This window comes from Phocoena phocoena, chromosome 15 (genome assembly GCF_963924675.1).
Source record: "Phocoena phocoena chromosome 15, mPhoPho1.1, whole genome shotgun sequence".
NCBI classification, from domain to species: domain Eukaryota; kingdom Metazoa; phylum Chordata; class Mammalia; order Artiodactyla; family Phocoenidae; genus Phocoena; species Phocoena phocoena.
Genome location: NC_089233.1, coordinates 58334578 through 58356176, shown reverse-complemented (window position 1 = coordinate 58356176; position 21599 = coordinate 58334578). Strand labels below are relative to the sequence as shown.

The window sequence follows — 21599 nt, the reverse complement described above, 5'->3', positions numbered from 1 at the left end:
CGGCACGTGGGATCCTCCTGAACCGGGTCACAAACCCGTGGCCCCTGCATCGGCAGGCAGACTCTCAACCACTGCGCCACCAGTGAAGCCCCTGAGTTATTTCTATTTACTTTAAAAAGCCACTCTATTGGCCAATTCCCAATCCAGCCACGCCCCTTCCAACCTAGAACTGGAAGGAAAGATCCTGCCTGTGTAAGTGGACTGAGAGGCCAAGCAGGCCGGTGTGGGCTGGAGAGGGGAGAGGGCAGCTCCGCGGGAGGGCCCAGCACACCAGCAGCCCCGCCCTTGCCCCAGTGGCCAGCACACAGGCAGCCAGCCCAGCATCACAATACTGCAGACGGCAGGTGAGCAGCAGCCTGGCAGCCTGGCAGCCTGGCAGCCCGGCAGCCTGGCAGGGGGGTCCCTCCAGGGGCAGGTCTCTTTGTCTGCAGACCTCCTTACAGCAACCCAGGCAGCAGAGGACCATTTCTTGGGGAATGGAAAAGCACCCAGCAACTGAGCGGCCTCAGGCTGGAGACCCATGGGAGGAAGCAGGGCTGACGAGGGGATGGGGGAGCCTTTCAGCTCCAGGACCCAGATGCAGCCGCCTGGAGATGGAGTACTCCGGGGCACAGAGCAGGTGCTCCTCTTGGTGATTTGGTTTCCCTACTTCTTCTACCTTCAGAACTACTTCTGAGTGGCCCTCCTTTCTGCCTGCCCCTGGGGCTGGAGGGCGAAGGCAGGGCGAGCATGAGTGAGGGTGGAGTAGCCAAGGCCTGGGGCCTTGGCCCCACAAGGGGACGGCCAGGTTATGGGGCAAGGCCTCACTCTGTACCTTGGGGATGAAGATTTGGAGACCAGCCACTGGGGCCCAGCTTCCTGCTCTCAAAGGGCCCAGGGCTGCGTGCCCCCAAATGGACGTTGGGTTGAGTAAATGCTACAGGAAAGGGGACATGTACCCGCAAAGACCCTGTGGTCAGGCAAGGAGGCAGTGGGGTCACAAGGCTTTGAAGTCCTGAGTCTTCTCAGAGTCAATAGAGTCCAGCTCCTTGAGTTTATTGGTTAGCTGCTTTGCGCCTGCCCTGGGCTCTGGTGAGAAATCCTTTGAGTCTAGTTGGCAGCAAGAGAAAAGTTATTCTCATTTTCTAGGGTAGAGAAACGGAGCCCAGCAGTGCTTTGTGTGTTCTGGCAAGGGTGGTGAAAAGACCACTTCATTTTAGGGGACTCTTTAAGATAAAAATGGATGCATCTCCAAAGATGTGGATATGGCTCCACCTGTCCATCACAGGGGCTCCCATGCCTGGTTTCCTCCCAGAGCTACCTGGGGAGCAGCAGCCTGTTCAAAATGCAGATCACTAGGCCCCCTGCAGGAGGGGAGGAACCTCTGCCCTCATCTGGGCACTCTGCGCTTTATGCTGACCCCACGCTGGCGGCTTCCTCAGGCTCCCAGGTTGGGAGAGACAAGACAAACCCCAGAGGGAAGGCCTCCCAGCAGTGAACTTGCTCTTGGGGAACTAGGCTGTTATCTTGAGGCCATGACAGGCTGAGGGTAGGAACTGCCCTCCCCTCTGCAGCACTGCTTTTGCTGCAATGGTGGGGCTTTTCCTAGAACACAAGCACACAAGGAAGATAAGGCAATAATCTGGACTGACCCAGACATTTAAAGCCGAAGGACACATGGGAGTCTCACCAGCCAAGAGGAAAGCCCCCCAATGCAGACCTTGGAGGCTCATGTGAGGAGGGGTCAAGGGAAGTGTCACCAGGAGGCAGAGGGGAGGGTGGGATTGCCTCTCCACAGCCACCTTTGTGGCCATACACACCTTCTAGGAACTCTTAAAAACACATTCTCTAACCCCAACCCCAGATCTCTAAATTCTTAGATCTGGAGTCCAAGAATGGAATTTTTAATAAGCTCCCTCCTTCCCCCATTAGTGTAAGAACTATAGTTCTCTCTGCCCTGTGAGCAAAGCGTGGAAGCCAGAGAGAACGCTGGCCTTCTCCCCTGGAGGGTCCCGGAGGCAGCGGGCCTGTGGGAGTAGTGGAGAGCAGATGGCTCAGTATCCTGAGTGGCTTGAGGGACCCCCACAGGCTGTGCACCGGTGGCTGTGATGAAATCTCAAGAATAAACTAAGAAGCATCACCGTGCTCCTCCTTCCCAAACATGCTCAGAGGGAACAGGGAATAGCAGAGTGTATTTTTTCACGGATATTCTTCCATGACTAGGATCTACTCCATACAGTGAACAGTTGTAGGAATACATATTTTCCCTCTGGGACTCCAAAATTTTGAATGGGAAAAAAAATGCAATCTATCCACAAGTATCTTTGCTGAAATAGGCCCCATGCAGAAAAGGTACCTTCTCCCCTCGGAAGGCAGTGCAGCTCTGCCCACACGCAGCTAAGCAAGCTGTCACCAGCCTAGGGGGCTGCTCAACCCTTCCAACTGGCGTGCACACCCACCTGCAAACCCTCATGCATCAGATGCACCTGCAAATGCAACTTCTTGTCCCTTCAGGCCATTGACCCAAATTACAATCTGACAGGGTTGCAGTGACTGCTCACGGCTGCCCTGTGACAGCCCCACTTTGTGTGGGTGCGGGTAGGGTAGAGGAGTATGATGACACAGACAAGAGGAAGCCCACAGCGGATGTCAACCATTGCTTTATTAAGGCTCGGAGTGGTTTGCCAGTCAGAGGGGCTGAGTCATTTACTCCACAGATCCTTGCCATGCTCCACTTTTGGGTGACACTGAAGGTGGAGGCTCTCTCTGAGATCCCGAGCCACATTCACATCCACCTTGTAGGCTGAGGGGTGTGTGCAGACGACCTGGGGGGCCTCAGAGGGTGGGGCTGGCTCTAGCAGGCCCTGGGCTCTGGCAGGGGGGTGCTGGCAGGGAGGCACAGGAGGGCAGGGACATCTCCCCCATCCCTCCCAGCTCAAACTATGGCTTTGTTATCCTATTGCCAATTGAGCAGGCGTGGAGAGCCCCTTCCCTGACCCCTCACTCCACAGGCCCATGTACTATGCTGTGGGAGGAGACAAAGGGAAAGCCCGTGAGAAAGCAGAGGCCCCCCTGTGCCTGGGACCTGGCCAGACCTCAGGAGCTTTGACCCCCCCACTCGCTCCTCCTCAGCTCCTCCCAGCGATGGGTCTTCTCAGGTTGAGGTCAGTCACTCAGAAGTGAACCCGCAGAACGTCCTGGCTGGCAAATGGCCGCTGGCAGGCTATGCATGTCATGGGCAGGGAGCGTTGCTTCTCACCCAGGCAGGGCCGGCACAGGAGATGGCCACAGGGAAGCTGGTACACGGGCTCCTTTTTGAAGTAGGGAGAGAACACTCTTTTGCAGGATGTGCACTCGGGGCCCAGGATGCTCCCAGGCTGCTCTGGTGAATCAGGGAAGAAAATAGGCCAGGGTTAGGAAAAGCTGACCCCGGTCCAGGCTCCATCCTGGAGGCGGGCATGTGCCTGGAGTAGGACAAGAAGCTTCCCTACCCTGCATCCCTTCAGCAGCCTGGCTTCCTCCCTCCCTAGGCTGCCTCTGACTGATCTGGGAGGAGAGGATGCCAGAGAGCCTGAGAATCTGGGGAGCCTCCTCTCCATAATCAAATCTCGGTGCTCCAATGAATGCTCAAGAAAAGCTGGCTTCTGAGGGCTGCTGGGCAGCACTGGGCCCTTCCTGCTGCTCTCCCAGCAAGATGGACTTTCCCCTGGATAGGCTGCCAAGGTCAGGGCAAGGCACAAGCTCACCCTGACAACCTTGATAAACTGCAAGAAAGGTGAGATGTGACGAGAAGAAAAAGCAAAAAATGGTCTGAGGTACCCAGGTTGGGCAGGTCAAGGGGGGACGGAGGTCACCAGAGGGGCAGGGTTGAGGTCTGTCTGTAGCAGACCTGCCTGCTGAGCCTGGCACCTGAGTCTCTTTGGCCCTGTAGCCCAGCAGTTCCCCTCCTGACCCATCAATCCCTTTCTTGTGCTGCAGGCTCTCTCCTTCATGCTTCCCACAGGGTGTCCTGAATGAGGGCCACAGCGGGCAGGTCTTGCCACCCCTCCTCCCCAAGCTATACCTGCTGCCCTTCTCTCGTGGCCCTGGCCTAGGGAGGCTGCTCTTTCTCCCCCAGTCCACACCCATCTGGAGAGGGCAAGGATGACCTTTTGGGTGAAGAGCCGTAAGAATGAAAGGGAGCCAGCCATGCATGAGTGAAAGGGACAGCAAGTACAAAGAGTGGCTGGTCCATTAAAGAAACAGAAAAAACAAAGGTGTGATGTGTGAGAGAGTGGCAGAGGAGGGTGAGGCAGGGCTGGAACATGCAGGACCTCACAGGCAGCAATTTGTATTTTATTCCAAGTTCAGCGGGATACCCTGGAAGGATTTTAAGAAGTGGAGTATCATGATCTGGCTTACATAAAAAGATCCCTCTCTGGGCTTCCCTGGTGGCACAGTGGTTGAGAGTCCGCCTGCCACTGCAGGGGACACGGGTTCGTGCCCCGGTCCGGGAGGATCCCACATGCCGCGGAGCGGCTGGGCCCATGAGCCATGGCCGCTGAGCCCGCGCGTCCGGAGCCTGTGCTCCACGACGGGAGAGGCCACAGCAGTGAGAGGCCCGCGTACCGCAAAAAAAAAAAAGATTCCTCTGGCTCCTATGAGGAGGATGGGCAGGCAAGGGTGACTGTGGAGGAGAAGCAGAGGCTGCTACAGGAATCTGGGGGAGCAGTGCAGGAGCTGGGGCCAGGGTAGCAGCAAGAGTAATGGAGCAGAGAGGACATCCCTGAGATCTATTTTGGAGCAGTGTAAACAAAACTTGATGACGAATAGAATGTGAGGAATGTTGACGGAAACGAAGGATGACCTCCATGTTATAGGCTTGACCACAGGGTAGAAGATGCTTGCTCTTTACCAGTGACTGGATGATGGGGGGCTATGGGGAAAAACCTTTGGAGGCGCCTGCAGTTCTGAGTTAGAAATTCACTTAAGATATCCATGAGTTTCCCACACAGAGGCACCAAGAAGCTGTAAGGGAGGTCAGGGTCTGAGTTCCAAGGAGAGGAAGGAGCTACAGGTGAATATGGGCAGTCACAGGCCAAGTGGGCTCTCACTTGAGTGACACAGAGTATAGAGAAGAGGGTCTAAGACAAGAGTCTGGAAGAGAAGGAAGAATCAGCAATGGAAATTGAAGAGAGACTCTTGAAAATGGGGAGAAAAAGAGCATAACATCCGGAAGGCCAAGACAGGTGTTTCAGAAAGGAGAGGCTGGTTAGCCACAATAGACGCTGCTGAGAGGGTAAGTGTCCATCGAATTTGGGGTCATGGAAATTGCTGGTCACCTGGACAAGACAGGTTCTGGGAGTGATTAGGATGGAAACATAATCAGAGAGACAGGGAGGAGGGGACAAGGGCAGAAAAGGTAAGATGGCCTGGGATCCAGGCAATAAGAGAACAGACTAACTTTGGACAGGCAGGAGGAAGCAAGTGTATACCTTATCATTAGCCCCACCAGATTTCATCTTGTAAAAAATGCTCCAGATCCTCTCACTTTGTATCCTAACCGATTCTATCATCCATTGTGGTCCCAGGTTCATTTTAGGCAAAACTTAGCTCAGTAAGCTATCACTGTTCTAAGATACTGGTGAAAATGTTAATAGGAAGGGATGAAGATGACATACTCAACTTGAAACCACCCTCCACATTTACATGAAGTACCCCAGATGTCAGATGAGAGACAGACTACATAAGAAAAATAAGCAAAAAGGGAGAAACAAACAAAAGTCCTCAGGACAGAGTAACATTAGATCTTACCAAAAAATACCAATCCCCAGCGCCACAGAATTACTAAGAAATGACTAAAGAAAGACTTTCTTGTGAAGAGTTAAACTTCATAGGCAGCCCTTGAACTCACCCTGGAAAAGTAAAGGCCTGGGTGTTGGAGCTAAGGAGCTTGGGCATAGAGGTTCACAGAGCCCCAGAGGCATGGCCTGGCATCCTGTTCAAGGGCTCTGAGGAGACAGACAGGGCCCCTCTTACCCGAGCTGGAGCCTGGCCTCCAGGAAGTACTGCTCCCTCTTGTGCTGAGGTGCTGGAGCTGTCCCCTAGTCAGCCGAGCTGTGAAGGAGGGCATGGAGCCAAGGGTTGACGTCAAGGCAATTTCCAAGCTTTGCGACAGCTTTTGCTCATGGGATACTGGACCTGTTGAGAGACGCACAGACCACAATATCCAGAGGTTTGGCAAAAGCGAAGACCAAAACACAAAGTCCTCTGAGAACCACAAATGGTACTTCTAACTTCAAACAGACACAAACATAAAGAAGGTCCTCCCTAATGTCTACTAATAGACTGTGATGACAGGATACCAGGAGTTAAAGCCCTGGGGCCCCTGGCAGTTCTTACCCATCCCACACTGCTTTCAGGATTCCTGGGCTCTGCGCTAGCTTTTCTCCTCCTGTACAAATTGCTGGGCAGGCCTGGGCCACCTCCTGGCTCACCTGTAGAACTGTACCCTACTTTCTGAAGGCCTCCCTGCCTGCCAAGGAAATGACTGGGGCAAGTAAACACCCAGTTTTGTACCCCTGCTCCCTGCCCCCATTCCCTCCCCAACAGCCTTAGTCTGCTCTTTCCCCACCTCCTCCCTGCTAGGGCCCCCTCAACTCTGCAGGGCCACTGGCCTGCACTCCCTTGGTGTTCGTGTCCTCTTGCTTCCTAGGTAAAGCAAAGCAGTTATTATCGAGTGGAATAATGAAGACCTCACTCTGCCCACTCCACTATCTATAGGGCCTTCTCTGGATATGGGCTGAGGATGAAGGTAACAGGAGATGGGGACCGCTGCTGAAGAAAGGACGTAGAGATCTGCCTGATAGCACGGCTTCCCCAAAGTAGCACCATAAAAGTACCCCAAAGCGGGGAGTGGAATGTTTGGTCTACAGTATGTAGGACATAGGATATCAGCTTGAGGCCTTGAAGGAGCACTGGTCAGCGTGGTCCTGTGTCACCAACAAATCTGTCAAGGCCAACACCACTGGAGACCTCCACAAACATCAAGGTCTAAGTACCTTTCTCCTCATCTTGCCCCACTGCACCTCAGATGCTTCCAGGAGTTTCTGGGGGTCTTGTTAACTAAAATTTGCACTCAAAGCCAGAGAAGATACATACGTAACCTTTAAGTGTGCTGTTTGCATAAGCCTTTTAGACTAAGAGAGGAACTTTAAAGAATGATACAGGTGGATGGACCTAGAGTCTGTCATACAGAGTGAAGTAAGTCAGAAAGAGAAAAACAAATACCGTATGCTAATGCATATATATGGAATCTAAAAAAAACGGTACTCATGAACCTAGTAGCAGGACAGGAATAAAGATGCAGACGTAGAGAACAGACTTGAGGACACAGGAGGGAAGAGGAAGCTGGGACGAAGTGAGAGTAGGACTGACATATATATACTACCAAATGTAAAATGAATAGCTAGTGGGAAGCTGCAGCATAGCACAGGGAGATCAACTCGCTGCTCTCTGACGACCTAGAGGGGTGGGATAGGGAGGGTGGGAGGGAGGCTCAAGAGGGAGGGGATATGGGGATATACGTATACACATAGCTGATTCATTTTGTTATACAGCGGAAACTAACACAACATTGTAAAGCAATTATACTCCAATAAAAATGTTAAAAAAAAAAGAATGACAGAATCTAAACAAACTAGTTTTCATAAGCAAAAAGAAAAAGTTGTCAAAGAGCTATCTCCAAAAGCACCAAGCACTGACAATCACAGGGGGATTCTACCAAACATGTAAAGAGTAAATGAGGGACTTCCCTGGTGGTGCAGTTGTTAAGACTCCACGCTCCCAATGCAGGGGGCCCGGGTCCGATCCCTGGTCAGGGAACTAGATCCCACATGCCGCAACTAAAAAGAAAAAAAGATCCCGCACACAGCAACTAAAAAAAAAGAAGATCCCGCATGACGCAACGAAGATCTCGCACTCAGCAACAAAGATCCTGCATGCCGCAACTAAGACCCGGCACAGACAGATAAATAGATAGACAGACAGATAGATAGGAAGGAAGGAAGGGAAGGAGGGAGGGAGGGAGGGAGGAAGGGAGGGATGGAAAGAGGGAGGGAGGAAGGAAATAAGGAAGGAAGGAAGGAAGGAAGAGTAAATTATTCTAATACTACTAAATTGTTCCAGAGTTTAGAAAAGGAAAATTTCCTAATTCTTCTTATGGAGCAAATCATTGATACTAAAACCTGACAGAAGATGATGTGTACTTGTACACACACACACACACAAAACTGCAGTCCAATCTCATTAATGAAGGCAAAAATCCTAAATAAAAACACTAGCAAACAGAATTAAGCAGTACACTAAAAGCAGCATGACCAAATAGAGTTTATTGCAGGACTATAACAGTGGTTCAATATTAAGAAGCCTATTAATATACTTTACTGTATTAAAAGATCTAAGGATGAAAAATCATAATATCATCTCTACTGATATTGAAAAGGCATTAGACAAAATCCAACCACCAATCTTGGGTAAATACATTGAATAAAATAGGAATCAATGGTGTGGGAGAGTGTCTGAAATGGCCCCCAATGAACCCCACCTGAACTTAGTAACTTGCTTCTTACAGAATACAATAAAAGTGATGGGATGTCACTCTGTGATTAGGTTCTACAAGACTGACTTCCACTTGTTTGCACATGCTGGTGTACACAGCTACCATGTTGTGTGCTGCCCCTGAGAGGCCCATATGGCAAGGAATTGAGGACAGAATCCAGCCACCAGACAAAAGGGAAGTGAAGCCCCCAGTGCAACAATTCAGCAAGGAACTGAATCCTGCAACAATCACGAGTGACCTTTGAAGTGAATCCTTCCCCAGTCAAGGCTTGAGATGGCCGCAGCCCTGCCAACACTTTGATAGCAGCCTTGGAAGACCCTAAAGCAGACAATCCAGCTAAGCAATGCCTAGATTCCTGACCAGAGAAGCTGTAAGATAATAAATGTGTGGTTCTTTAAGCCAGTAAGTTTTGGTGTAATTTAAGCTAGCAAAGCATAAAACAAAGGGCAAGTGCCAAGTGTCACCCGGGAGGAGTAGAGATGACGACGGGCTTGGACATAAAACGAGGGATTACCTGTTGAACAATCCATGAGCTCACTGGCAGCTTTCATTTTCTTAGCAGTGTGCTCTGAGGTAGTGGGTGAGACCAGAAGGCTTGTGGTAGAAAAACAGGAAGCATTTAAGCCAAGGCTACTGTCTGGGGCATGTTCACCCTGCTCCATCTTCCTTTTCTGAGAGGGCAGAGCAATGGAAGAAGGGGTCACTGCCAATGCAGTCTGTGCTCTCCCAAGCAGGTGGCAGCCAGGGATGGAGTGCTGGAGCAGGAAATGGTCGATCCGGGCCTTCAAGTAGGGGTGAGGCAGGGGCTGGGAGTGCGGAGTAAAGGCTACTCCTGTGAAAGGGTCACTGGGCACTCGGCCCCATGTGGCTTCACTACGGTTACACTTCTCCAGCGTGCTCTGGTCAATGACCTTGCCTGAGGGCAGCAACATGGGGTAAGGCATGATCTCCAGGGTGATGGGATCCAGGAACTCTTCAGGTACATCCCGAATTACCTCAGCCAGCTCCAGGAGGCTGGAGGGGGCCTGCTGGCCCTCAGACTGGCCCCCAGGATCACAGTCACTCTCCATGGGCAAGGCTGGGGCCTGTAGAGACAAGTCCTGAGGGAGGCTCTCTGAGGCAACCAGCAAAATACTGTCTATCACCTCCTGAGAGCAGGTTTTAGCTGGCTGACCCCATACTTCCAACCGCTTGATACAAGGGATACCACTGCCTGTCACATGGGTGATACAAATCTTGAGATGGGCCACATGACTAAGAGAAAGAGCCCCTTTATTCCAGAGTTCCTGGGCCACAACAGCAGGGGAGGGAAGTGTGGCTTCCATCGGGCCAAAAGGTGGCCTGGCTTTGAAGCCCCTGTGGCTAAACACCACTTGGCTCTGGTTTTTCAACAAGACTTTGCCCACCAAAGTGAACGCTTCTTTCTCCGGAATGGATGGCTCATCTGGGCCTGGGGTCTGGCACTCGGGGGTATTCCAAGACACTCTGCTGGACAAGGCAGATGTATACATTTCCAGGCCAGTGACATTCTGGCCTCCCCCAGCTGTGAGGTCTATGTTAATCCTACAGATTTCCACATTGAAGGGAAAGGAAACTGTCACATAGACTGGTGGCTTAATGAAATACTCTGTCCTAAAACCATGACTTCTCTTTGTGAGGTCTTCAGAGATGAGATTTTCTACTTCATAACCATCAGCTGATATCTAGATTTAATGACAAAAACGAGACACATTGATTTGACGAGATCCAAATGAAGACAACTAGTTTTCAACAACTTGTCACTTCTAAGAAAACTCTTTAAAGAAAATCTGAAGTTCCTCATTTGAAATTTCCTCTATTACATCAAATTTTCCTGGGGTTTTCTTTTCTTTTTTTTTTGGCAGGCATCCAAGATCAGGTCAAAGGCTGAGGGCCACTGTGTCCCCAAATACTGCCCATCCTTAAAAAATGAGCATAAAACTCTGCCTAACCAACAAAAAATCCCTTCAAAATAACATGTCTGTGAAAAGGGGGCAGATTTACAAGTGTTTTTTAGATTGTTTTTGGGTTTTGGGGTTTTTTTTGCTTTTAAATTCAGAGGATGAAAATGTACAGATTTAGGGAAAAATAAAGATGTTCACTGAAATTCTCAATTTTGTATTTGGACTTGATCAGTTATAAGAGTTTCCCTAGGAAGGCATAACAAAGGAACTTCTTGTAAATCTATGAATGATGAAACTTGGAAAGAAAAGTTTGCACAGAGACAAGGACCACAAAAGACTATGGGAAATTTAAAACAGTAAATGTGCTAGGGGTGGGACTGTGAGTAGCTTTTTCCTTTCTCCCTTTTAATGTTTCCAATACCTGTTATAACCAATGGAAATTTTAAGATATCCTTGTCTGAAGGAGTCAGCTTAACAATCTGGGAACCTGAAATAATGTGCTGTGTGCAGAAATTCCAAATTGGGGAAGAAGTTCAATTCTCCCCTTGGAGTTTCCTTACTCCCTGCTCTGGACTGTGGAAGATATCCAGCTTTGTACAAAAGGGGAGGCAGCTTAATTCAAATAATAAAGAACAAGGAATCCATATAACAAATATAAGCCATTATTTCTAGCATGAGAAGTTAGCAAGAACAACAGCATGGGAGAGAGAGAATTCCTACCTTCACTCTGATCTTGAGTGAAATTAAAATTTACTGTCAAAGGGAAGAGAACCCTCCACAAAATGAGTCACAACTCAGCTTGTAATGGTGCTGTCTGACTCTAGAGGTGCGGTCTGACCCATGCTTACCTAAATATCATCTGGTAGACTCTAAAACAATGAGGGTGAAAGCACATTAAGCCTGAATTAAGTCTACATACACAAGGCAGGAAATGGGGAAAAACATGAAAAATAGATGTCATATATTTATTTATGTGTATATACTTGTTTTGTTTACCTTGTTGCAGTAAATTCTTGGTCTGAACTGTGGGAGGCAAAGATTTATTACCATCCTTACGGCTGAAAGGATAGCTTCCAAGCATCAGAAATAGCCTTAAATGAAAAAATAAAACTTGGTATTAGACAAGTTAAAATTCAAATCTAAACTTTTAGGAGTTGATTCATAAGATCAGCTTGGTGCTTTGTGACCACCTAGAGGGGTGGGATAGGGAGGGTGGGAGGGAGGGAGACGCAAGAGGTAAGAGACATGGGGATATATGTATATGTATAGCTGATTCACTTTGTTATAAAGCAGAAACTAACATACCATTGTAAAGCAATTATACTCCAATAAAGATGTTAAAAAAAAAAAGGGAGGAGAATCAAACAGGATAACAATAAAACTTTAACACACACACACTCTCATGGTCTATACTCACTCTTTTTGTATACTATATGGGATACTGGGAAATTCGTCACTGAAAAATTACAAAGCAGATTTCTTTTGCAGACTGTAGTTTGGTTCTCTGGATGACAGCTGTTCTAAAGCCCCAGTGGAGGCAAGGGCCTATCAGCTCTGCAGGGGGATCCCCACAGGAAAGAGAGGGTCAAAAGTGGATGAGCTCAAAGAAAAAAGAGGACTACTTAGCCAGAAGGTTTAGAATGAAAAGGGGCACAGAAAATAATCATAGTGGTGCTATGCATCATTGTCATTTAACACTTGTTAATGCAATTATGTTTTCTTATTAACACGAAAACAATTAGAAGAATCAAAAATGTCATTATTGAGAAGTAGAAAATCTTAGAGTTGAAAAGCACCTTAAAAGAACATCTAGGAGCTTCCCTGCTGGCGCAGTGGTTAAGAGTCTGCCTGCCAATGCAGGGGACATGGGTTTGAGCCCTGATCCGGGAAGATGCCACATGCTGTGGAGCAACTAAGCCCGTGTGCCACAACTACTGAGCCTGCGCTCTAGAGCCTGCGAGCCACAACTACTGAGCCCACGGGCTACAACTACTGAAGCCCGCGCACCTAGAGCCTATGCTCTGCAACAAGAGAAGCCACCGAGATGAGAAGTCCACACACCGCAAGGAAGAGTAGCCCCCACTCACTGCAACTAGAGAAAGCCCGCACGCAGCAATGAAGACCCAACACAGCCAAAATTAAACAAACAAACAAACAAAAAATATATAAAAGAACATCTAATCCAAATACAACTGACCCTCGGGACTTCCCTGGTAGCACAGTGGTTAAGAATCTGCCTGCCAATGCAGGGGACATGGGTTCAATCCCTGGTCCGGGAAGATCGCACATGCCGTGGAACAACTAAGCCTGCATGCCTACAGCCTGTGCTCTGCAACAAGAGACGCCACTGCAATAAGAAGCCCACGTGCTGCAATGAAGAGTAGACCCTGCTCACTGCAACTAGAGAGAGCCTGCGGGCAGCAGTGAAGACCCAATGCAGCCAAAAATAAATAAAACAAACACATTTGACCCTTCAACAACACAGGGTTTAAGGGCACTGACCCTCCACACAGGTGTTGAAAATCCACGTTTATCTTTACAGTCTGCCCTCTGTATTGTTTCCACATAAGTGAATTCAACCAAACTCAAATTGTGTGGTACTGTCGTATGTATTTAGTGAAAAAAAATCCACATGTGAGTGGATCTGCATAGTTCAAACCGGTGCTGTTCAAGGGTCAACTGTAGTCATTTTGATGACCAATAAGCAGGGTGAGGGAAATGGATGAAGGTGGTTAATAGGTACAAACTTCTAGTTAAGATAAATAAGTTCTGGGGATGTAATGTACATACAACATGGTGACTACAGTTAACACTGTATTGTACATTTGAAAGCTCCTAAGAGAACAGACCTTAAAAGTTCTCATCACAAGACAAAAAAAAAAAAAAAAGTAACTATGTGAGGTGATAGATGTTAACTAAGCTTATTATGGTAATCATTTCACAATATATACATATATTAAATCACTATGTTGTACACCTTAAACTTATACAATGTTATATGTCAGTTATAGCTCAATAAAACTGAAAGAAAAAGACTTTCTTTTGTCTTTTTCCAATGTCCAACAGCCTTCGTCTTTCTCTGTAGAGAAGTAGGGAAGGCACTAGAAACATCCCTCCCAGTGGTAAGCCTCTCCAATGGATTTGAACTCCTCGAATGAGGCCAGCCAGCCATCTATGCTTTTCCATCTAACAGACAAGGCCATGAAAAACTCCCGATAGCTACAGGGCCACCCTCTGGGGTCTTGGTATTGTCGTGCTCAGTAAGTGCCACTTGCAGAGGCCAGGCATGTTGGGCATCCTGCAACATTTTAGTGAGTAGTTTCTGCACAGTGAAGATCAGCCATGAGACCTGTGAATGTTTATTATCTCAGCCTAGCCCCTATGTCAGTTTTACATATAAACACAGAATTTTTTTTTTTTTAAAAGATCTTTAAATTTATTTATTTATATTTGGCTGTGTTGGGTCTTCGTTTCTGTGCGAGGGTTTTCTCTAGTTGCGGCGAGCGGGGGTCACTCTTCATCGCGGTGTGCGGGCCTCTCACTGTCATGGCCTCTCTTGTTGTGGAGCACAGGCTCCAGACACGCAGGCTCAGTAGTTGTGGCTCACAGGCCTAGTTGCTCCGCAGCATGTGGGATCTTCCCAGACCAGGGATCGAACCCGTGTCCCCTGCATTAGCAGGCAGATTCTCAACCACTGCGCCACCAGGGAAGCCCCAGAATATTTTTTAACATGATTTTAACACATGCTGAATTTTCTAGGAAGGGAACTTCCATGTCAACCACAGGAAGACCATACTTTACTTCAGGTCTTTACCAAGAAGTGTTCACTTCTGAAAACCACATCACTGTGGTATTCAGAAATGCTAATATATCTGACAGTCCACATTTTTTTTTTTTTTGCGGTACGCGGGCCTCTCACTGCTGTGGCCTCTCCTGTTGCGGAGCACAGGCTCTGGACGCGCAGGCTCAGCGGCCATGGCTCACGGGCCCAGCCGCTCCGCAGCATGTGGGATCTTCCCGGACCGGGGCACGAACCCACGTCCCCTGCATCGGCAGGAGGACTCTCAATCACTGCGCCACCAGGGAAGCCCCTGACAGTCCACATTTGTAGAAGTCTGCATTCATGTTGATTCTACATGTTGGTAAAAGCTTTTGATTACTTTTTTTTTTTTTTGGCTGTGCCACGCAGCTCAAGGGATCTCAGTTCCCCAACCAGGGATCGAACCTGGGTCCCCTGCAGTGGAAGTGAGGAGTCTTAACCATTGGACCACCAGGGAAGTCCCTCAGTTAACCTATTGAGCTCATTGATTTTAACAAAGTTTCAGGGACTTGTGGGGGCAGGAGGTTCTACAATCTCAATAATAATGAGAGCCTCTTTCTTAAAATGGTAACTCTTATTTCTGTCTCTCATCTTACTATACTAGCTAGAACTGCCAGAATTATATAAAATAATATTAGAGTTGCCATGCTTGTTTTGTTCCCATTAGAAAACACCTCTAGTGTTTCATCTTTGAACATAATGCTGACTGTTAGACTGAAATATTCTTTCTATGTTAATAAAGCACTCTGATTTTCATAGGTTTTTGAAAATCAGGGATATGCTTTGAATTCTGATTGTCTCTATATATTGAGTTTTATTTTTTTCTTATTTGACAGATTAATGAGATATATTTATTTTTTAAATAAATAAATAAATTTATTTATTTATTTTTGGCTGTGTTGGGTATTCGTTGCTGTGCGCAGGCTTTCTCTAGTTGAGACGAGCAGGGGCTACTCTTCGTTGCAGTGCGCGGGCTTCTCATTGCGGTGGCTTCTCTTGTTTTGGAGCTCGGGCTCTAGGCGTGTGGGTTTCAGTAGTTGTGGCATGGGGGCTCAGTAGTTGTGGCTCGTGGGCTCTAGAGTGCAGGCTCAGTAGTTGTGGCGCATGGGCTTAGTTGCTCCGCGCCATGTGGGATCTTCCCAGACCAGGAATCGAACCTGTGTCCCCTACATTGGCAGGCAGATTCTTAACCACTGTGCCACCAGGGAAGTCCCAAAATTTCCAATTTTAAGCCATCTTTTTATTCCTAAGATAGGCTCTAGTTGGTTGTGGAAGATTGTTCTTTAAATGTTTTTCAAACTCTACTGAATTTGATTGGTCATATTTAATTTTAGATAACACTGCACATTCATGTAACATTTACAAGCCCTATGCTAGGAACTGGAGTGGAGATAAAAATGAAATGGTCAGGTGGTGAAACTATTCTGTATGATACTGTAATACATGGCATTATACATTTGTGAAAATCCACAGAACTGTACAACACAAAGAATAAACCTTAATGTAAACTATGGATGCCAGATAAAAATAATATATCAATATTGGCTTACCAATTATAATAGATATACCACATTAATGCAAGATGTTAATAATAGGGAAACTGTATGCAAGGGAGAGGACGTATATGGGTACTCTCTGTATTATCTGATCAATTTTCCTGTAAGCCTAAAACTACTCTTCAATAGTCTAATAACAATAATAAAATAATAATAATGACTGGGGAAAAAGTGACTGAAAACAAATTAGGACTGGAGAGCAAACTGAAACAAGTGACTGTGCCGTTACAGGATTAGAGTAGCAGATCCTTTAAAGAAAATCTTACAAATCGTGGTATCTGTTTCTTTAGGAAATAGTGATGTCCAAACACTGTAGGATTCTATACGACTCCGGTTGCCACTGAGGTCTGTGCATGATCTTTTCCTCTCTCTTGTTCCAACACTCCTGATCTTTTAAGGCAAGTATTTCCTGCCTTAATGCTTAACACAGAAGAAAAAGAATGGCTCACCATATGAAAATGCAAACAGTCTCATCCAGGAAGACGGCCTCCTTAGCTCTGCCTAGGAAATAGCCAAGCTACCTGAATTCACTGCAAACACTCTCCAGTGAATACTTACAAATTATAGACTCCTTATCCAAATTTGGCAACTAAGTACAAGAGAGACTGTGTCTGAGTATAAGCTGGGGACCACAGACCATGGCTAAAGTGCCCTGCAGTTCAGAGAAGCAGCTTGAAGCCAGACAATATGGCCTTATAAGATAGTAAGATAATAAATATTTATAAGCAGATATCAATTTTCATTACAAAGATTTTTTTATTACAAAATATTTTAGATTAAAAGGTAAAGAATATAACAGAGTAGACATTCTTCTACCCACCACCTAGATTTAGTAAATGCTAACATTCTGCCATGTTCATGTCTCATTAATGTACCTTAATGATAATTTACCGTGTATTATCTTGCAACATGCTTTTCTATTAAGCATTATTATTTTAAGTTTTCTCATGTTGAAATGTGTATATCTAGTTTGCTCATTTTAACTTCTTCATAGTATTCCACGGTATGACTAAAACACAGTTTATTTCTCCATTGACCTATTACTTATATTTTTAATTTTTTTACTATGAAAAAAAGCTGCAGTAAATATTCTCTATAAGTCTTTTTGTGGGGAAAAAAAGTTAAATAACACGGTCCTGTCCTCAAGTCTTGAAGCATTACAAACTTCCTTCCAACAGTGATTATGGAATACAAAGGTTTGTAACAGAGCTTTTCACAGATGACATTAAGAGGAGGGAAGGATGGTCTAATCAATGTTTTTCAATTTGTTGTTTTAAAATCAAGTTATAGGTTGAAGAAAAGAAATATGAACTAAAAAAGTACAAAATACCAAAGTGCACATAGTGCATTATTTCAGGAGACTTTTGTTTCAGTTTTATACAAATACATATAACAAATATATACTAGGTTCAATATAAAATGTACTGTGGCTTTTGATGAAAAAGACTGAAAACATTGGCCAAAGGTATACCCAGAAGTCAGGGAAGAATTCACAGGAGTAGCGTTTGAACTAGAGACAACTAAGACACATGTCTGACCTCACGGACAACTCTGAAGGACAGATACCACATACTAGTGGTAAATCGTACAGTATGTGCTTGACTATAGGAGCCAAGAGACAAGAACAGGAACAAAATAGGAAGGGCACTAGGGAGAAGGACCAGTAAGACTCAAGGCACAGAAACAGGACAACGTGAGGCCAATCCAGGAAATGCTGAATATGCCACTTAGCTGGAGGAAGCAGGGCTGGAAAGGCATAGTTATAGTGCAACATTACTACCAGGAATCTGACAATGATAGGATCTACTGATCCTACTCAGATTTCACCAGTTTTACACGTACTCATTTGTGTGTGCCTGTTTATTAAGTTCTGTGCAATTTTATTCTATGCACAGATTTATGTAATCACTTTGTGTGTACCAAAGTCAAGATACAGAACAGTTCCATCACAAGGATCCCTTGTACTGTCCTTTATAACTCCAAATACTCTACTACCACAGAAGTCTTAAAGTTCCTCACCCAGATCTAAGCTCCTCAACTGAAGACTCCAGTTTAATTCACTACCCACACTATAAGAAACAAACTTGAGGGACTTCCCTGGTGGCGCAGTGGTTAAGAATCCACCTGCTAATGCTGGGGACGTGGGTTCAAGCCCTAGTCCAGGAAAATCCCAGATACTGCGGAGCAACTAAGCCCATGCGACACAACTACTGAGCCTGCTCTCTAGAGAGCCCGTATGCCACAACTACTGAAGCCTGTGCACCTAGAGCCCATGCTCCACAACAAGAGAAGCCACCTCAATGAGAAGCCTGTGCACTGCAACGAAGAGTAGCCCCCGCTCGCCAAAACTAGAGAAAACCTGGGCGCAGCCAAATATAAATAAATAAATAAATTTATTTTAAAAAGAGGAAGAAGAATGAGGCTCCAGATACATGCTCTGGAGTATTTCTTGCAGCTGACAGCCCCTACGGGACTGGATGTCCACACAGAGACAGACCTTTCTCCTCTGCCTCCCTGTACCAGGCTGAGGAAGGGAAAATGCAAGGGAAGGACTAAGAAGGGACCCAGAGGTAGGGTGACCAACAATATGGTATACCCAGGACTGAGGGTTTTTTTCAGAACGTGGAACTTTCAGTGCTAAAACCAAGGAAGTCCCAAGCAAACTGGGACATCCTATCTGGAAGGTTTCTGTCTGTGCTTCCTAGGAGCTTAAAGCAGCCAAGCAAACCTTTTTGTTGCTGATGACTCAGAACCTAGAGGTGGGGAAGTGTGGAGGGATAACTTAGAAGTGAATAAGGTGACCATGACACTTTCTGGACACGTGTGCATCCATCTTCCTTTGGCTTACAAAGAAGTTGCCATAGCTGAGCTATACAAGCTGATTTTTGAGTCTCATGAAAATGTAATGGAAAGTAATTCTGGCAGGTGCACATATTTTAAAGACTAGGGTCAAACAGGTTACAGAATAAAAAAAAAGATTACCTGTCAAATAAGAGAAAAGCATTTAGCATCAAAGAGTGGGTGGAATACCAAGGCACTGAGCAATTTCATAAATTGGGCATTTCAGCTTTTAAAGAAGTACAATACTTCTTATAATTTCTAAATTGAGTTACTGGTCCATCCAAGTAAAAAATCTGACAGGTTCGAGCCCTGGTCCGGGAAGATCCCACATGCCGCAGAGCAGCTAAGCCCGTGCGCCGCAACTACTGAAGCCTGCATGCCTAGAGCCCGTGCTCTGCAACAAGAGAAGCCACCGCAATGAGAAGCCCGCGCACCGCAATGAAGAGTAGAACCCCACTCGCCACAACTAGAGAGAAAGCCCGTGCACAGCAACGAAGACCCAACGCAACCTAAATCAATCAATAAATAATATTTTCTTTAAAAAAAAAGGAAAGAAATTAAAGAGCTAAGTAAATGGAAAGACATCCTGTGTTCATGGGTTGGAATACTTGATATTAAGATTGAAAAGCTACTAAACATCATCAGTCACTAGGGAAATGCAAATCAAAACCACAATGAGATATCACTTCACATCCACTAGGATGGCTATTTTTTTTAAAATAGCAAAGATGTGGAGAGGGCTTCCCTGGTGGTGCAGTGGTTGAGAGTCCGCCTGCCAATGCAAGGGACGCGGGTTTGTGTCCCAGTCCGGGAAGATCCCACAGGCCGCGGAGCGGCTGGGCCCGTGAGCCATGGCCGCTGAGCCTGTGCGTCTGGAGCCTGTGCTCCGCAACGGGAGAGGCCACAACAGTGAGAGGCCCGCGTACCGCAAAAACAAAAAAACAAAAACAAAACAAACAAAAAAAAAGATGTGGAGAAATTGGAAACCTAGTACTTTCTGGTAGGAATGTAAAATGGTATAGCCACTGCGGAAGTATGGTGGCTCCTCAATAAGTTAAACATAGAATTAATACATGACCCAGCAATTTCACTCCTAGGTATATACCCAAAAGTACTGAAAACAGGTGTTCAAACAAAAATTTGTATATGAGTGTCCACAGCAGCACTATTCATAATAGCTAAAATGTGAAAACAACCCGATGTCCATCAACTGATGAGTGGATAAATAAGATATTGTATATATATGAAATGGAGTATTTTTTGGCCATAAAAAAGAATGAAGTACTAGTAAATGCTATAACATGGATGAACCTTGAAAATATTATGCTAAGTAGAAGTCAGACACAGAAAGCTGCATATTGTACAATTTCATTTATATGAAATATCCATATATGCAAATCCATAGAGACAAAGCAGATTAGTGGACAGGGTCTGAGGAAGGGGGAAATGTGGGGTGACTGCTTAATGCGTATGGAGTTTCCTTTGGGGGTGAAGAAACTGTTCTGCAAGTAGATAGTGATGACTGGTTACACAACACTATCAATGTACTAAATATCACTGAATTGTACACTTTGTTTAAAATAGCCAATTTTACATGTATTTTACAAAACATTATTCACTACTTATCTGAAATTCAAATTTAACTGACCATACTATATTTTATCTGGCAATCCTAGTCCCATTCTAAATCCTGCTCAAGTTTCCCCATCCCTTCAAAGGTTCCCAAGGAATTGCCTCAATATTTGCAATCCATTCCTTAACTCCACTCATTCAACAGGTGTGCAGTCTAGCTTTTGCCCTGACAATTCAATTCAAATTGCTATTGTTAAGGTCATCAGTGATATACAAGTTGCTAAACTGACTGAAGATTTTTCAGTTCTTGCCTTAATTGCTCTCTCCCTAGCAACTGACTATACAATCCCTTTCCTTCTTGAAATACTCTTTACCCTTGGCTTCTGTGCAGTGAAAGGTTAACTCAGCAGGTTTGGGGTATTCAAGTCTTGCACATTCCAAAGAAACTTCACCAAGTCCTGGGATATAATCTCTAAGCCTTTGGAACACTGTGCCTGATAAGACTGTTTTATATACATCTAGGACCTCGGGCCACACCAGATAGTTTACAGTAACAAAGTAATTTATGGTGGGAGCCTTGTGTCATGCTGTATAAGCTGGACCTCTGGAGGGGTTGGGGACTGAGTAACTAAGATCAGCCATGTGGGCACTCACTCCATGTCTACATGACTGACCCCAAATAACAACCCTGCACACCAAGACTCAGGTGAGCTTCCCTGACTGGCAATATCTGTACATATTGGCAAACATCATTGTTGGGATGAATTAAGAGCAGACTGTAAGTCTCCACCGGACAAGGACAACTGAAAGCTTGTGACTGGCCTCTCCTAGACTCTACACTATGTGCCTTTTTCTTTTGATTTTAATCTGTATCCTTTCACTATAATAAACCATAACTCTAAATTTTTCTTAGTTTTGTGAATCATTCTAGTAAAAGTGGTCTTGGGGAGCCCAGACTTACTTCTATGCCCCTATTTTTTCCTAAGTCTGATTACCTAACTGTTCTTTTCCTGCCTTTATCACTGGATCCCTTTGCTTTGCCCTCCCTATAAATTCTGGTATTCTACTCTTGGTCATCTTTTCCCCTCCCTACCTGCAATAACCTACTTTCCACCTGTCCTAGGAAATTTCACTCATGGTTCTGCCATCTGACCTCATGCCCACTTGAGACCCCAGCCTGGACCCTTCTGCCTAGAGGCCCATCTCAGCATGATCCGGGCAGACTCAGCATTAACTCTGTACCCAAACACATCTCCTGCTTTAGTCTCAATTTTAGTTGCTGACTCCCTATCAATCTAGGCACTAAAATC

The 21599-nt window shown here is 46.0% G+C and overlaps 1 protein-coding gene across 3 annotated transcripts; it reads right to left on the bottom strand.

Moving 5' to 3' along the window:
- Nucleotides 1-2626: 2626 nt before the first annotated feature.
- On the bottom strand, nucleotides 2627-11550 carry UBOX5 (U-box domain containing 5). Of its 3 annotated transcripts, none has more exons than XM_065892955.1 (4): nucleotides 11497-11550; nucleotides 9093-10281; nucleotides 5998-6159; nucleotides 2627-3361 (listed from the first exon to the last, which is right to left on the bottom strand). In XM_065892955.1, the coding sequence occupies exons 1-4, from the start codon at nucleotides 11548-11550 to the stop codon at nucleotides 3153-3155; spliced, it is 1614 nt and encodes a 537-aa protein (XP_065749027.1). In that variant the 3' UTR covers nucleotides 2627-3152. The 3 variants fall into 3 exon arrangements, with proteins under 3 accessions (XP_065749027.1, XP_065749030.1, XP_065749028.1); XM_065892956.1 differs by having other exon boundaries at nucleotides 3235-3356; XM_065892958.1 differs by lacking the exon at nucleotides 5998-6159 and having other exon boundaries at nucleotides 3153-3361.
- Between the last annotated feature and the right edge of the window lie 10049 nt (nucleotides 11551-21599).